The 17,882-nt window shown below is 37.7% G+C and overlaps 1 protein-coding gene across 1 annotated transcript in view; it reads left to right on the plus strand.

Moving 5' to 3' along the window:
- Window positions 1-17,882, plus strand: part of RNF17 (ring finger protein 17) — a 41,425-nt gene that overhangs the window by 1,296 nt on the left and 22,247 nt on the right. The window contains exons 3-17 of the mRNA XM_074535207.1: window positions 7-98; window positions 781-839; window positions 1,796-1,851; window positions 3,115-3,214; window positions 4,294-4,371; window positions 5,763-5,860; window positions 6,666-6,837; window positions 8,156-8,232; window positions 11,809-11,900; window positions 13,392-13,553; window positions 14,133-14,325; window positions 14,779-14,944; window positions 16,274-16,464; window positions 17,054-17,192; window positions 17,673-17,826. Coding sequence (XP_074391308.1) covers window positions 7-98; window positions 781-839; window positions 1,796-1,851; window positions 3,115-3,214; window positions 4,294-4,371; window positions 5,763-5,860; window positions 6,666-6,837; window positions 8,156-8,232; window positions 11,809-11,900; window positions 13,392-13,553; window positions 14,133-14,325; window positions 14,779-14,944; window positions 16,274-16,464; window positions 17,054-17,192; window positions 17,673-17,826 — 1,829 coding nt within the window. The remainder of the gene's footprint in view (window positions 1-6; window positions 99-780; window positions 840-1,795; window positions 1,852-3,114; window positions 3,215-4,293; window positions 4,372-5,762; window positions 5,861-6,665; window positions 6,838-8,155; window positions 8,233-11,808; window positions 11,901-13,391; window positions 13,554-14,132; window positions 14,326-14,778; window positions 14,945-16,273; window positions 16,465-17,053; window positions 17,193-17,672; window positions 17,827-17,882) is intronic.

Consider the following 17,882-nt stretch of genomic DNA (forward strand, 5'->3'; position numbering starts at 1 on the left):
CTAAAGGCAGTGTCCTAAGCTACTAGAAGAGCATTTTACAGAGCCATATCAGAGAAATGGTGATTTGTGTCATATGTCAAAAACCATCAGTGCAGAAGGTAAGGAAGGCTTTGGGATCTTTTTATTTCCAGCAGTTTTATTGTGTGCACAGCTCACTGTTAATTTTTATTTTATATGACCTGTTAAGGACAGTAGATGAGCTGCTGGATTTGATTAGCACATTGTTTATTTTCTATTTTTCAGTAGTTAGCAAGAACAATCAATTCCTTTTGATTCCTCTCCAGCTCCTTTTCTTGATGAAGTGATTGTCAAGTTTGTTCTAAAAGAAACCTCATTTTTTTGGGTTTTTCTGCATGAGTAACTTTTTTCCAAGAGTTGAAAAATTGTATGGGATGCATAGTATTTATGGGTGTTCATGAAGCAATGTTTTTTCTGGTACTTAACTATGCTCTTTGAAGGTGTGGGTTTTTTTGCCTTTTTTCCTTTCGTATGGTTGTCCTGAACTGAATGTAGTAACAGCATATATAGCTAAAGGTAAGAGATAATGCCCTAATTGGTAAACACGAGTAAGTCTTTGTAATTCTCAGCTAAGTTTTATATCTATCCATCTGGATTTCTATTCCTAGCTCTTAAATTCCCTTATTTAAAAAAGTCAGGATTCTAATTCCTGTTGACTTGCTGAATACTATTTAGAAGACTACACTGGTGATGGTGTATTCCTATTGTCTTATGGATTAGGATGCCCTACAGGAATGGGATTTTCTGTGCTTGCTTTTACAGTGTTGCACAGTGATGGGAAGGATGAAGACACTGATTTGTTTTGTTTCTCTTCTGCAGAAGTAAGTTCATCTAAAGCTTTCAGTTCAGTAGTCACTGTGGTGGTGTGAAGTAGCAATTTTATAGGAGCTTGTGAGTTTTCATTGGGAGTGATTAAAGCAGGCTCAGGCCTCCTCTGAGTTCAGGGGCTGTGCTTTGTGACCACCTACCTCCCCAGCAGGTGCTTGTTAGCATTTCTCATTACACAGTGTTGCTGTGCAGTGCATGTCAGCTGTTCAGAGCCTGGGTTTAGGAAGGTTTGTTTTTTACAATTCTCATTAGTACCCCTTGTTGCCAGATCTGTTCCACCCTCTTGTGTGCACAGAGTGTGCAAGAAAGCAACTCATTAATATGTACATTTTCTGTACATAAAGATTTAAAAGATACTAAAAAAAAACACTTTGCCCAGTATTCTGTAAGTTTTGAGGTTTTCTGCTTCTGCATCTTAAAAAAAAATGCCTTGTGCATGATTCTTGTGTGTTATGACATGTTATTGCCATTGTTTCATTAAAACTTATATTTTGGACAAACATGAAATGCCTTTTTTTCCTCTTACGAAATTCAGGTTTAGTATTTATTGCAAAATTCAAACGAGTCAGATCTTTGGCATTTAAACCCTGAGATTAGGCCTTGTTGAAAAGGTACATTGTAGAATCTGGTTCAGGAATCCAGTATGTTAGGAGTTTTGCATAATAATGGGGAAAATACTGATTGCAAACAGGAAGTCGGGATTCCTTTTACCTGAACACTTTTTATTTATCACAAAGGTGCACTGATGGCTACAGATGTTCCACTTTGGAGCTCTTTCCTTGGACCTCCCCTTGTACAATTCGACAGCACTTACTTTGAAGCTTGGTCTAATTGAAATGGTGGGCAGGGGTGGATACTGAAGGCGAACACAAGTTTATAGAATACCTTTCCCTGGGATTTGGCTGTAAGCCTATGGTTTAACTTGTTTTCCTTTCCCCCCTGAATTTAGAACAAAATGGACTTTAAATTTGGGCTGTGTGGCAGCAGCTTGGAAAGACAAGCAAGGTAAACCTTTATTAAATCTTTCCATGTCTTTAAATGCCAGCCTGGGGGAAGATTTGACCAAGTAAGTGATTCCAGACATTTTCCTTGAGCTGACTTTTTTAGTGTGTTCTTTAAACTTCGCTAATGTTGTTGGTATGAGTATCTGATACTGTGGGAACACATTGAGTACAAGTATCATTTCATTGAGAGGCAGTGAAAAACAAATTGGTTTGGCTTGAAAATGTGTGAAACTGAGAGTTTTAAGCACTGTGGTAGATGGCTGATAAAGGGTTCAGAGGGAGAGAGATCTGCTGAACTGCCAGGCTGTGGTGGGAAGGACTCTGCCTGCTTCCCCCCAACACCTGCTGATCCCATTGCCCCTTCTGTTTCAATAACCAGTCACAGCCATATGAAGATTATGCCAGCAATATTCTGTGGTCTTGTCAAATCTAAAGTACATTCACTTGTTCATTTGCCCAGTCAGTGTGAACCTGAGGGAAGTCTTGAAGTGGCTATCTTCCCTCTGCAGTGTTATTGCTGTGGAGATTGATGTTCATGCAAATAAAGAGTCCCAGAAAATACTTTCAGGTATCTTGCATAAGGAACCTGTTCTGAAAGGGAGATGTAGAAAATTTGTCTTCTGAGTTTTGTGCATGTAACACGCACTGCTAGCTTTGCCCAAAGTGAAAGATTTCACATGTGGCCATCAGTCTCTGCAGCAGTGTTCTCCCAATGCTCTCACCATTGGTCAGATGCAGCAAACTGAGCCCAGGAAGAACAACACAAGGCTTCCTTCCTGGAATAAGGCTGGTTTATGCAGACTGCTTTTGTGGGAGTCTTGTTAGCTGATGCAGCAGAGCAGCTGAGGTAATCATACAATAAAACTTAAGAGCCTTCCTAACAGGTTGCCAGTAAATGGTTTTGGTGTCATTGGTTATGTATTCTAAAGATTTTAACAGTAACAAATGAAAAATGAATCCTGGAATATTAATAGTCATGCATTTACTCTCACTGAGGATAAGAATCACTACCAGCTGCTAAGGTTTTGTTCAGCCTTGCCAAAATTGTCAAATGAAAAATAGCTGCATTTAAGGGGATTGTAGTAAAAAGGAGATATTTTTTTAATGGGCTATCTGTAATATGTGTGAATTTATTTGTTACATAAATAGGTCTGTATATGTATTTAATGACAGATTTTGAAATACTCTTGTGAAGTATTTGTAGGACGTTTGGTACTTTATTTAAAATGCATAGGTCCTTTCTTTACAATTTTTTTGTTTGCAGGCCCTTCAGTCACAATATCAAAGAGAAAAATGTTCAGTACCCATTTTCTTCCAATGGTGGGCTGAGTGGTGGATCACCTCTAGCTCCATCATCTGACATGGTGTGTTAACATGGAATTTCCTTATATTCTCGCTTGGTTTGGTATATGCATAGTTAATAGTGCACTTTGTAAAACAAAAAACTCTGCACCCTTAACAGTTTCTTGTTCCTGTTCTGTCTTACCATAGGGATGTGCAGCTACAGTGTTCATAAGATAACTTGACAAAATGAGTGCAGCTCAGACTCCCCAGTGAGATCATAGCTGAAGACAGTTAGGTCTATCCAGCTGCTGTGAAATTATGTGTTTTGAATTTAGCTTTTCTTAAAAGATACCCCAGGCTTCACAACATTTGAGTTGGGGACTTCTTTATTTGTTTTTAAATTTGAGGCATCTGCAAGGCTCGTGTTCACATCCTTAAAACAGTAATTCAGGGCAACAAGGTTGGTGGACAAATGGACCTCTTTACGTTCTGTTAAATTTCCTAACCTCATCTTTCTGAATAGGTTTGTGAGGTTTTAGACCAGAAAACATAAGTTGTGGATGTTTTAAAATGTAGAGGAACTGTATATCCACTGCCAGTCGTGTTTTCTTCTGTGGAGGTTGTCCTGTACACTGACCTTGCAAATGTCTGATGTGATTTCTTTGGTAGTTTTGTTACAGTGCCTGTTAAAGTTTGAAAATGGTTTCCTTGTATCGGCAAACTACTGGAAACTAGCTGTGATTTTTGAGGGGTTTTCTCCAAGTGGTATTCCTGAATATTTTAGTTTTGTTCTAGGCTGCAGTATTCCCATTCTTCTATCTCCCATGTTTTCTTTTCTCTGTATTAGTAACTTTGTTTTGCCTTTTTTTTTTCATCTACTGTTTTAATTTCGTTTTTGTATGTGGGTATGCAATGAAATTGTTTTAAGAAACAAATTTAGCTCTGTTTCAAAAATACTACAGTGGAAATGTTCTCAGTGAAATTCAGGTGAGCCAAGTATTTTGTGTCTGATGGCCATTATGGAGCTGCTCAGTCTTCACATAGCTCATCAGTCATCCACATCAAATGCCTCTGTCAGAATGGCAAATGGTTGTAGACCTTCTTGTCTTTTAGTTGTGCAAGCAACTTTTGTGTTCATTGGCAAACTTTTCCTCAGGAGAACAACACTGGGCCAGATATTGATGAAGCTTTGGGCATAGCTGTTAGTAATCTTGGCCACTTCCATGATGCAAGCAAGGTGGGTGAAATTTAGTTAAATAAATCATTAAATAATCAGTCCTCTCCTAAACTGGAGTTTTTTGTTGTGGGTAGTCACATATTAATGCATCATTGAAATTTGCTTTTCCTGCCTTTTTTTTGTTACCTCTTTTGTCTTTAACTGTTCCATGTTGTTTCTGTGACTACACAGCCTTAAAGTCCAGGTTACAGTCTGAGAAGTAGTCTGCAGAGGAGTACACAAGCCTGTGCGTAATTCAAAGTTAATTGTCAATACATGCATTTAGCAGAACCATATGCAAGCCAGTCTTTAAGTACTAAGTTTGTGATTCCTTGGATCAGGGAAAAGTTCAGCTTTTGTTTTTACTCTAGCAGCTAGTCTGACTTTTAAATTCTAGTGGGTCTCTTTCTGCACTTAAAGGTGGAAAAGATGTTATGAGGTCAGGAGAAGTAAAAAATGCAACAGAATATGCAGAAAAATGTAAATCAAGCAATTTACATGCACAGTATAAAACATAGGAAGAATCCTAGAACACCAGCTATGTTGTTAATAGGTTTTATTAATTAGCTTTTAAATTTTATCAATGATAATTAATTTATTTAAACTTCAGCTCTTCTTAAATGTTGGAATGTGCTGCAGAAAAGCTTGCAGTTCTCTGTCATCTGTTTGCATTTTACTTGTAAGATACACAGTGTAGAAGTATTTAATGTTTCAAAAACTTAGTTCTAGTAAATGTGGTGGGAAGTGTCAGTGAGGCCTGTTTTCTCTTACCTTTCTAATGGCCAGTCTTTCTGTTAAGCAAAGCTGTGTTGAATTCCTAATTCATACACTGGTGGCGTATTGTAAAAACTTCCCATTTCAGCAGCTATAATATAATAACCCATGGGTATTATATTATAATACCAAGACTGTGGTCTTGCAACAGGTTTTCAACAAAGACTGAGAAATTGCCAAAGCAGTATTGCACTTTAGTGCAATAGTCTCTTCATTCAATGTAACTGTAACAAACTGATGTTTGGCCAGAGGAAGAATTTTTTTTAAATTTTCCCTTTATGCTCACAATGAGTTTTAAAAAACAGTAGAAATCTCAGCATGCTGTTATCTGTATATGGTGCAGATTTGAAGGTCAGGTAAGGACAGTGAGACATTGGGCCCAAGAGCTATGTGTTTCTTCCTAAACATAAAAGCTTCAGTGGGGGATTCAAACAGTGCCAGCTGACTCCAAGTTAGAGAAAACAAGAGAGTTGTAATGAGCTATAAGTGGTTTAATGTAACTCTGTCTGCTGGGGTATCCATCAGTGTCTTACTCTTCATTGCTTCTGTTCTGAATTTTAAAAGTAGTAGTAATAGTATTGTGACAATAATAAAATAATAATGAAATAATGCATGTTTATTCGTACTGAACAAAATAGGTGCTGGAATACTTGGAGTTGAAAGTAAAGCATAAAAAAGACAAAGTTACAGAAGCTGCAGATAGAACACTGGATGAACTTATTACTCTTCTGTCAAGGTAGTAATCTAGTTTTGTAGTATGGCACGGGTGAGTTACTTTTACTGCAAACCTCGTCCTAATTCAGGTGAAAGAGTAACATTTTGTTTAGAATTTTCTCGTAGCAGTATTTTGTAGTACCTGTCTTTTATTTTTACCTTTTCATTGTGGCATCTTGGAGCTGGTTTGCATGGTTGGAAAACACTAGCTTATGCTGCCTCTTCTCTTAAAAGGATAAGAAAAATTACTCATAATGTTAATTTTCTGCAAATGCTCAATTTTGAGGTTTTCTAATACTCTTATTAGTGGATGATAAATTTTAACAGCAGGGACAGCAGGGGTTTTTTTATTTACTTCCTGCACATTTTCAAGTTGATAAAAGTGCAGGGACACTTCATTTCTGGATCTTCACAAATATTTATGTGTTCAGACTGGGGGGAAAGAGGTGTTAAAGCTCAGGTTTCCAGAAGAGCCTCTGAGGGGGATGGTCTTTAATTCTACCTTAGTAGAATAAATTGTAAGATTCAACTGTTTATTTTTCAGTTGGATGTGTTTGGAAGTACCAGGAGGTTGAAATGGAAGAGTGCTCCAAATATTTAATTAATAAATATCTTTTCAGTGTGACCTCCTTAACTTTTGTGGTTCCTCCAATTACAGAGTGCGTTTCCCATGCCTGTACTTCTCACTGTTTGGGGGACATGATCCTTGTGTGTGAGATGTATCCACTTTGTATTGTGTGGCTGCCAGCTGTGTGTAGCAGTTCAGATTTGAGTCTGTGCAGCTGAGTGCATATTAAATTCTGTGAAAAGTATTGTTTTTAACACAGGAAAAGGAAATCATTCGCAGAATTAAAGGAGAACATCAACAACTACATTTCTAGTATTGCAAAAACGAAGGAAATCATTGAAGAGAAGAAGAAGCACTTGATTGGTGCCATTAGGACGGCAAAGGAATTAAAATTTTCACATGCTCTGAGAAACTGTTGTGATCTCGCTCAGGTAATAACCTTCTTGCACTGTGAAATAATTTATTTTTAAGGAATATATTAAAATTTGGTTTAGAAGTTTGTGGTCCCTGTTTGCTGATTTCAGTGCTGACATTTTGGGGCTATTATATTCTTACCCTGCTTCTTCACAGACACAGAATTTTTATCTGGTCTTTGTCACAAGTTACAGTCAGGTGACTGATAGAGGAAGCAAAAAAAGGTGGTTCTTACCTTGAAGAGTTTGGCATCTGAAACAGGAAATGGAGGGTGAAGATAGGAAAACTGGCACAGTGCTGATCAGTGAAAAGATGATGTTTGGATCAGTTCAGTTTCTTAAGCCCTTTTTATTCCAGAGCTCTTCATCCTTCTCACTGAACTACTCCAGAATTCATGGCCATGCTCACTTGATCCTCTTGGTCCCAAGCCTTTACTTTTGTTCTTTCTCCCCATCACATCTGCTGTTCATAGAAATCCATGCTACCTGCCATGCTGTATCAGAGCAGATATCCTCTGGAGTTTCCTGTCTGGCAGCAGAGAGGAGAGATGCTTGGAGGGAGCATCCAAGAAACTGGGGAAGTTGAAGGTTGAGGATTTTAGTATCAATAGGATACATCAGGCTCATTACACTGAACAAACATTACCTTATTCTGTCATAAGATTGTGGAACATCTTTAATGTCATTGTAGAGCTTGTGGCAATGTGCGTGGGTGTGTAGGTATGTGCATTGGATGTACATAGGCATAGGTTGTGGCAGTGAGTTCCACCTTTTACTATTTAAAATGAGGTTTATGTAAAAAAGCTTCCTCTGTTATTTCAAAATGTGCCACTCAGTTATTTCATTTGGAGCCTTTGTAGTCCTTGTGTTGAGAAAAGGAATGAATAATTGTTCTTGTCATTCTTTGAAGAAATGTGCTTTTCAGAATCATCTACTCTGCATCTGTCACTTTCCAGCTGAAGAAACTGGGTCTTCTGACTCAGAAAAGACATCTAGTTGTTCCTTTTTTTCTAGCATTTACTTCTATCTCACGACTGACTTTTTGGGAACTGGCAGTCACCACTCTCCTCTCATAGGGCTGCCTTTTTGCTTAGAGATCACTTTCTCATTAGATATTGAAATAAAAGGAGTATCTGACTTTTGCTTCTGTTTGCATGCTTAGATTACAAAATCCCAACCATTAAGTGTTAATAAGGCAAGAGACATATTTGAGAATTGGCTGTTGGCTAAACTCTTGGGGTTTTTACCATAAAATTTAAGGTGTCATGCTATAGATAATAAGTGCTTGTATAACTTCCTATTTACTGGAAGCTAAGATTGTACTTCTTCATTTCAGATTATTTATGACTTGAAGTTGCCAGTGGAGACTGAGCTCTCAAGAGTGAAGAATTTAAAGGACAAAATATTTTCAAGGTAAATGACTGGAGTGGGAGATATACAGGGAGGTAAAAAGAGGCATGGGTTATCTTAATTACAAAAACTGTTCATGGGACAGATAAACAGCAGAAGTTGAGCTTCTTCACTTGCAGTTGACTGAAAAACTACTTTAGGCATAAGTATAAACTCATCATTAAATGTAGGCAGTAGCCTTTATGTGAGGCATGGGAGAGAAAACACATACAATTTACTGAAATACAGGTAAATACATATGCATTTTAAAAACCCTTGACAGACTTCTGCCACTTCTGAAATCCTCCTTTCCTTACAAATAGAAATAAATTGGGAGAATAAGGGCTTAATTACTTTTTTAGTGAGTCAGTTTCTGACCTTCAGGAAACGTAAAATGCTTTTTGGACTGCTGGTGTCTAAAGAAAGTTGTGGAAAATCCCAGTTGCCGTGCTGTCCTCACTGGAAGCCACTGATGATTTCTGTAGCAGAAGTGAGTAAGAAAGTAGGTCACAGCTGAGGTACACCTGACCCTGTGCAGCTTGATCATAAGGCTGACCAAGACTGCTGTAGTTCCTAGTGCATAAAGGCCACACTGGAAAATGATGGAGGGACAGGACAAAGATGGTGCTCCTTTGGAACATCTTGGGGCGGGCCCATTTTATTTCAGGATGTGGAACCTCTCAGGGGATGCAGTGGGGGGTGTGATTCTGACTGGTGCAGAGAAATGAGGCTGAGCAAGTTGATTATTTACATGGTAAATGCAAACAGTTTGTGTAGGATCACAGAATCATTTAGGTTGGAAAAGGCTGTTAGGATCACTGAGTCCAACCATTAACCTAACACTACCAGCTCTGCCTTTGCCATGTGTTTAAGTGTAGTATCTACATGTCTTAAATCACAGTCACAGAATGGTTTGGTTTGAGTGGGACCTTCAAAGGTTGTATAGCCCAAGTGTCCTCCAGTGGGCAAAGGCATCCTCAGCTAGATCAGGTTCCTCAGAGCCCCATCCAGTCTGACCTTAGCCCTTTCCAGGGATGGGGCATTTGCCACCTCTCCAGGCCACTTGTTCTGCTGTTTCACTGCTCTTAGTGTAAGAAATTCCTTTTATCTACTCTGAATCAACATTCCCTTAGGTCAAGGGGTAATGGTTTTAAACTGTTGCAGGAGGCTCTAGAAAAGTTGTGTGTGCCTGTGTTTCTGCAAGGTGCTGTATTTCTGCAAGGTGCTGTATTTCTGCAAGGTGCTGTATTTCTGCAAGGTGCTGTAAGATCTCCCTGGTGCCTTGCCTTCTCCAGGCAGAACAGCCCCAGCTCTGTTAGTCCCATGTCTCCAGGCATGGTGACTCAGCCAATCCCTGGGTGGGTTGTTCCAACATGAGACAAAAATTAGGACCCCTTCTGCCTTGTTAGTTGAGTTCTTGAGTTAGAACATGGATAAAGCAATCTATAAAATCCTCTTTTAGAAAACTTAGGCCCTACCTACCCAGTCACTGTTTTGAAGATACTGTCAGTGATGAATGGCAATTTCAGAGATGCCTGTTTAAATGCATAATGGTAAACTCTCCCAATTTAAAGGAAAGCTGAAACATAGCAAAATCCATTTTTTTTCATTGGAAAACTTTTTGAGAACTTCAGTTATACAGAGGACAAAGGATACCTGATGAAGGATAGCTCTAAAGGCGTTATGTACCTTGTGCCACTCCAAAATTTCACCAAAAGTGAAAAAAACCACAAGTAGGAGATGCATAGAAGTTGAGACACATGCTGTAGACATAAAGTGTTGTAGAAGAAAGAGTGATACTTTTCTGAAGGGGTAGTGGGAGAGAAGCCCAGACAACTGTTCAATACTACTTAGATTTCGGTTTTCATTAATTAAAACTGGATAGAAAAGTTAAGGCATTTATTTAAGTTACATTCACAGTTCCATTAGTTTAAATGTCAAAGTGCTTAAAAGATTTTGCTGGTTTTCATTGGTAAAGAAAATAGTTAATAGTGTAGCAATGAACAGAAGCATGTATTTTGGGCTTGAGTTACAGTTTGGTTCTTTACAAAGGAAAGAAAATTCTTTGTCTCTGTGCAGAATAATATATTGAACTAAACTGAGTGTAGATGAAACTGGGTGAATGCTGCAGTACTCTGTGCATGAGGGAGAAAGCATAAGACAAGAGTTTTTCAATATGAACATGAAGATAAATGAGCAGCCAAATCTGGTTTTTGTAGGAACAAATAAACTAGAGTCGGTAATTAATCTTACTTTGACCCTCCATGAATATTGTGCTGAAAAACACCATAGGTCTCAAACTGTCAAAGGGATTTAGGTATTCTTGTAACTCTCTATAATGTTTGTTCTCTTCTGTTGAGATTGTTCCTGAACACTTTTGAGATTACATCTTCATTAGAAAATCTGGGAGAGATTAAACAGGGAATGACAAGGAAGTAAGTATTTTTTAATGAAAGAGAATAGGTGTAGTAACTTACCTCCTCTAGTGGTTAAGTGCTTATTGGAGACTAAATCAAAAAAAACTGTAGGTGCTTATGGAATTCTAAGAGTTTATTGAAGCAAAGCAAATCTTTACATGCTGGTATTTCAGTCAGTATTCCAGTCAGTCCAGTTTGTGTTTCAGTTCTGACATTTTGGTCTTGCTTGTGTTTTGCCCTAGTATATTTTGCCGAATCACTTAAGTTATCCAGATTTCATTTACACTGTTTACTTTTCCTTTGATTGGCACTTAATGATTTGATCATGGAACCAGTTAGGCTGGAAAAGGTCATGGAGTCCACCTGTAAACCTAACACTGCCAAGGCAACCACCAAACTGTCTCCCTGGGTGCTGTGTCTGCTGTGTTTGTACTGCATGTAATAGAGATGTTCATCATTTCAGCACATGAAAATGCATGTAAATGAATCTCTAATGAGCAGCAAGTGCTGAAATTGGTAGTGTTTCCAGTTCGCAGTCTAAAAATAGATTGTGTCAAATGCCAAAAAAACCTTAAGATTAACAAAGAAAACCCTTTTGTTTTCAAAATTACAGTTGCTTTTATTTTATTTAGGGACTTTTTGTTTGTTTTTGTTGTTGTTTGTTTGTTTCTGTGGTCTTTGACTAATACTTGAAAAAATTGAATGGAGTTGCTGTTAGGGCTGTTGTAGTTAACAATGAATATGCTAAAAAAGATTTGTTGCATACTGTAATATTTGAAAATCCTACACATGAGAGTGAGTAGTATCTGGTAGTACAAAAGCATCTGATATGCTTTTTGTTTTCAACTTGAGCTATCTTATCACATTATGAACATTGTTTTCAAATAGTATTTGTGCTTGTGTCTCTGATCATCTAGGTGGGGGGTAGCTCTTGCAGTAAGCTGTGCCCAAGTATATGTACTGTGTGTGTGACAATTCTTCCTAGGATTCAGAGTTATAATACTAGTTATTTCTTGTCTTGGTATTCAGAAGTGCAATTCAGTTTATTTCTAGCAGGTCTTATGAGGCATTTTTTTGACATAGTGATGCATTCTTAATAAAAGCTCTGCTTTGACTTGTGCTTTTCTAGAAACAGACTGAATTATGTTAATTTGTTTCCAAATAAAATTTTTCCCAAATACAGTGAAGATAATGGGCAAGACACTCTTATCCTTGATGACCAGGAAGAAACACCTGATGTCATAATAGAAGAAATACTTGAAGATGACTTGGAAGGCAAGTGTCTTAGTACCTCATGCTTTCTGTGTTCCATTGTTGAGTGTGATCTTGTTTTTGAGTCTTGTATTATGCTGTGTGTTTGGCTCATGCAAGTTCTTTAATGGTGTCTGTTTCAATTCTTTTGGGGGTTTTTTTGTTCTCCTGTTTAGCTTATTGAAAACTTTATCACAAGCTCTCCAAGGAGGGTCAGAAGCACTATCTGCTATACAATGATTTACTTTGACTTGTAAGAGTTTCTGTCATTGGCTCCTGTGAAATTCTTTTCTGTCAGTTACCTCAGCTTCTTGAATCTTCTCTCAGGCCATTGTCCTATGATATTTGGCAGGAACAGCTAGGTTCCTCAGCTTGTCTGGTTCTCCCTGGATTGTACTACTAGGAGTGTAGCTGACAAGTCCATGAAGGTATCCTTCCCCTCTGTCAGAAGACTGAATCTGGAGTACTGTGTTCAGTATTGGACCTTGTGGTATTGAAAGTCACTGTCACACAGGAGGAGGTCCAGCAGAGCCTGCCAGGCTGGTGGGCAGGAGGTGCTCAGGGTCTTAGAGGTGTTTTCCAGCCTTAATAATTCCATAGTTCTGTATGTAAGAAAAGATAGCTGACTCATCACTCTTGGAGATGATGGCCAGAGGTGATCCAAAAGAGGCTGTGTCCCTATAGTCAGACTTCTTGTTCAGGTGCCATCTTTTACACTGGAAATGGCCAAGAGAAATCTTGCATCTCTTCTGGATGCAGCATTTCCTGAACTTGGAAGCGCGGTCCTGGATACCTGGTTGGATTGTTTCAGGTGCCAGATTCTGTGTAGTCTTTCACCCATGATGTGTTGCAGTTCAGAGGTGGCAGTGCTCCAGGATGTTGCGAGTTTGTCTGGTTGGTGTGCCCTGATCAGTCATGCAGGTGACATTCAGTCTAGATGATGTTGTCCACTCTTTGCAGGTATAAAATACTCTTGTAAGAATTGGGCTGTGGGGCTTCTAAAACCCTCTGATCCACTAACAACCTTTGTTGAGTGGCTTCAGAAAGAGAGACCTGTCTTTTGCATCCCTAGTGGAGGGAGGTGCCTGCTGTACAGAGGATTTGGATGTTTAGTCACAAATCCCATCTTACATAGGGTCATCTCTTGGCTAGTTCCTTGGTCTTTGTGCACTAACTGTAGGAAAGTGCTTAGCATACCTGTTCTTGAAAGTAGAAATCTTAATCTCTAATTTGCTTTCTGTGTCTTTGTTAGAGGGAATAAAAACTCTGAATTACCCACTTAAGTTCAGGCTACCACTTTGTAAGACAGTGTTTTGTTTTGGAGCATAAGGGAGGTAGTTCAGAAGAAAAATTCCATCAGGAAGCAAGCATGATAATAGTTTGAAACAAGTATGAACAGACTTGTCAGATTAAAATCTGTTAGAGGTAATATTATCATGATTAATGCAACATAAACTCAGTCATATGCCTGATAATATCTGGAGGGTGTTTGATAATTTGTTATGTCTTTCTCAGGTTTGACAGAATTGGTGTTGGTAAGCCATGTTATAAATCCGTGCCATTTCTATGTTCGGAGATATTCACAGAAGAAAGAAGCGTTTGCTTTGCAGACAAAATTAGAAAACTTCTGCTGTAGTAAGAGTTCCTATCTCTTGCCTTCAGACATTTTGGAACTAGGTAAATTGTTAATTTCTATAGGTCTACACAGCTTAAAATACTACCTTGCAATATACCTTTCTTAGTATCATATTCTTTCTTTTTTCTCTCTTCCCTCCCACTCCTTTATGTGGTAAAGCAGTCCTTATAAAGTTCACTGACTGAATAGAAACCATTCTAGAAAGGAAAATGAGAGACAATAATGCATTCTTAAATCATTAAAATTATTTCCTAGCCCACATGTTGATGATGTTACGCACTTCCATAATGTGTTCAGAAAACTGATAAAAAGTATGTAATATGTCAGTGGGATTTTTTGCCACTTTACTCAGAACTATAGAGAGTTTACCAGAAATTATTTTTTGATACAAGGCAAGCACCTGATAGCCTTAAAGACACTGTGTGAGTGAATGTGAGGGAACTTCTGCTGGCTACAGAGAGAAGATTTGCAGTGTTTGTGTCTTCGTTGTAGCAGTCGCACTTTTATTACCTGTGTGGAGGATGGGAATAGGGGAGCATTATGCAGAACTGTAATAATAGTTTTGGTGTGAAATACTTGAAAATACTGAATTTAGTCCTTTTGTATTTGCTTCCATATAGGTGCTAGAACTTTCATTAAGAGTAAGGAAACTGGAATGTGGTGCCGTGGAACTATCACTGAACTAATTCCTGTAGAAAGTAAAAATCAGAGGAAGAAGCTTTGTGGTCCAATAAGATACCAAGTGTGTGATATTGCATTGCTGAAAGTATTCCTGATTGATTTTGGAAGCTCAGTAGTTCTGATTTTCTCAGGGTATGTTTATGGAAAGAAGGGGTTTTGTCTGCAGTTATTGTCTTTACTGTTGTTATTCAAGACCTCTTCTGAGAAACAAGTCTTCCTCAACTTCACACAGGTGGAAAACCAGATACCAAAATGGCTCTGGTATTCTCTTCATACATATTCCCCTCAAAAAAAAAAAAAGTGACATTGTATTTAAGTGCACAAGTGAACAAGCCTGCATGCATTAAAATATTTAACTGAGACATGAATTGCAAAAGCAAACTCATGAGCATGTAAGTACTAAATGCTTTAAAAAAATGCATTTCAGTGAGACTTTAAAATTCTGTTTTATGGACATGACATTACACCAATTACTGCAATAATAACTTACAATAAAAGCCTGGGGTTTCATTTGGGGGATTTTAGGCATTGGATTTGGAGTATTTTGCTTTTAAGCTAGTGCTGCATTTATTCCCATTCCATTAGATGTGATCCCACTGAAAGGCCTGATCCTGCTACTCTGCAAACGATTGAAACCCATGACATTTGTCTGTTTGTGAGGAAGCCTGACCAGCACATTGAGGCAGAGCTTGCAGCCATTCCTCCTTTAGCAGTACGGTGTTCACTGAAGGATGTTGTTCCCAAAAATGAAGTAAGTACAAACTGCTTGAAGTATTTCAGGACCTTCTTCATAAGATTTCTGTTGAAGAATGTAAATATGGAATTTAAAATAATTTTATTCCAATATAAACAGAAGAAAACTGAAGAGTACAGGGTTTATTTTTTAAAGTTGAATTCTCTTGTAAAAAGATGTGTTGCATTACTTTCGTTGGAAAAGAAATGAAAGCTTATAGCAGTCTGTCTTAAAAAGCCTGTGAGACTACAAATGTATATTTCAGGCTTAAATCTCACTGCTCATACTTGAGATGTGTTCTCTTGTGAAGTTTAAAAAGTAATTGCAAAATTGATCCTCTTCTTTTGTGTCTATCTGGTAACTATGCAAGTAGTAACTTTCAAAAGTCATCCAAACAAAGAGTAAATGGCTTCTTTAAAAAAATTAAGATAATCCCTTCAGGTATTGTACTTGTTACTTAAAATTTTTTGCCACTATTGTAAAGTGTTATTTATTCTCTTTCAGTATAATCACAAATAAAGTACTGCCAACCTTTATTCTATTACCAAAAAAGGCATATATATATAGCAGTATTATTTCCTTCAGTATTCACTTTTTATTAGGCTTGCTTTATTCTTGCCACATTCACATGGAAATGAGCTAAGTCCAGTACAGCTGTGCATTTCTGACAGTATTAACTGTTGGTCAGTTTTGAGGAGTTTCTACCAGTCTGATGTTGACTGAAGTAATTTTAAACAGGAAAGTTCTGGAACAATTTTCTCAAGTGTAGGTAAAGTGCCTTCCTTACATGTACTCTGTTTTCTCTGTTCCTAAGAGGTACAGATTTGCAGTATCAAATGAGAAATGCAATAACTTGGTCCCAGAGAAACAAATTCAGACAGGCTTTTTCAAGGTAGATAAAATGTTACACAGGATGCTGTGGAGAGTAGCAGTGTGTAAATTGATCCGATCAGGTTGTATATTTGTGTAAAGACACAAGACAAACTTATATTTCTGCTCTCTCAATTCATGGGGAGGTCATGAAATGAAACAGGTGAGATGATTCTGGTTAATTCATCAAAACAATCTGAGAGGATCTCCAGAAGAAACATGGTAGAAACTGCAGTCCTTTGACCTGACTCAGTTTTATACAGTTTAATACACATACTAATCCATCATGAAAGAATTCCATTGAGTGCTGTCCTGGCTGTAGACTAGACAAGTCTGACCATGTTCAGTATGTAATCTGTTCAGATGCATCTGTGCTTTCTTCCTTGCATTTACTTTATCTATCTTTTAATTATTTTGTTTGTGTTTTTTGTTTTAACATTCTCTGACATCCTCAGTAACTTTTTCTTTCTAATCCAGGATGAAGGTTGGGGAGAGGAGGCAAAGACAAAATTTTTAGAAATGGTAAATAACAAAGTTGTTTCAATGATGGTGTTTAGAGAAGAGGATGGTGTTCTCATTGTGGATCTGAGAAAACCTCCATTTAATGAAGTAAGCAGTAATACACCACTGTCTCTCAAGGATGCTTTGGTTTTCTTAGATTTGGCAAGGTATGTGTCTTCCTTTGGATCCTGCTCCTCTGTGCCATAACTGATAACAGAATAATGTTTGCCCAGTGAAGTTTACTAAGCTGGTTGCTTTTGCAGTGTTCCATATATTAATGTGTTAACTTTATATTAACTAACCTTCAGCAGTGTCTGCTGATTTCCTTTTTCACCTTCACCAATGAGCACCATGCTGTACTCATTTGCACTAGTCAGGCTTCATTTAGATAGGGAACTTTATTTTAGAAAATGGCAAAACATTTAAAATTTGTGAAGAAATACATAGCCAGGGAGGCTCTCTAAATGAGAAGCCCTTGATGTCTATCACAGACAGAAAACCACACAGAAACAAGCCTGGGATCTGTTTGATTTGGCTGGTAGGCAGTGGGAGAAGCATTACAGATAATTGGCTGCACCACCTGCAAGAAGGAAAGTGTAAGCTATACATATAAGTATGAATCAAGTAATTTCTATAAGATCATTTTGTGGTTTTTTTACACAGCAACAGTGGGAAAATTGACATTTGGGTATAAAATGGTTTGTTTGCAGATAATTTTGACTGACTTTATTCAAAATTTCACTTTGTTCACATTAGGTTTAAATTACAGCTTCCCAGCCAGTTGGAAAACTGCACCATCTTGCAGTACAGTCCACCAAATATTCCACGGGAAGGAGAAGAGGTCTTTGTTGTGGTTTGTCACATTAATAGTCCAAGTGATTTCTATCTTCGCTTGGTAAGTTTAGAAATAAAGCCTGTTCAGATTAAACTGTGAATAAACATTTTAATGTTGAGCTATTGGTAGCCCACAGTAAATAAGCTAGAACTTCTGTTAAGTTCTAGCATTTTAATGTTTTAAGTCACTTGTTACCAGTGGTTGGATTCCTAGAATTAGTAGGTGAGATTAATTCCAACAGTCATTGATTCAGCCTAGTTAAAATTCAGGAATTCTTAAAATCCTGGAAAGGTTTTGTCAGTTCTGTAACATGATTCATTCTTTTGTGGGTGTGCAGTATTTTATTGGTTATAATTGATTGAATGGGGCACTATTCAGTAATTGTTAGGTTCTTTAATTCGCTTTATGTATTCATGACCACTTTAATTTTGGAGGGAAGACTGGAAAGTGCAGTACTATTAAAAGAATTATCCCTTAAAAGAGTAAAAATGCTATTAATAAAAACTGCTGTGTACATGTAGTTTGTTGTTTTTATTTCAGAAAGAGAGTGTGGAATCTTTAGCTCTTCCAGAGAAAATTCAGGAGATATATAAACAAGAGAATGGTAAAAACTTTGAAATTTTCTGCCCAGTTGAAGGCCAAGCATGCATTGCAAAGCAGGAGGATGGGAATTGGTACAGAGCACAGATTATAGGTGAAGTACTAATTCTTTTACTCTAATGCTAGGTTGCAAAATCAGATGTGCTAGTA

Source organism: Zonotrichia albicollis, chromosome 2 (genome assembly GCF_047830755.1).
Source record: "Zonotrichia albicollis isolate bZonAlb1 chromosome 2, bZonAlb1.hap1, whole genome shotgun sequence".
Taxonomy (NCBI): Eukaryota; Metazoa; Chordata; class Aves; order Passeriformes; family Passerellidae; genus Zonotrichia; species Zonotrichia albicollis.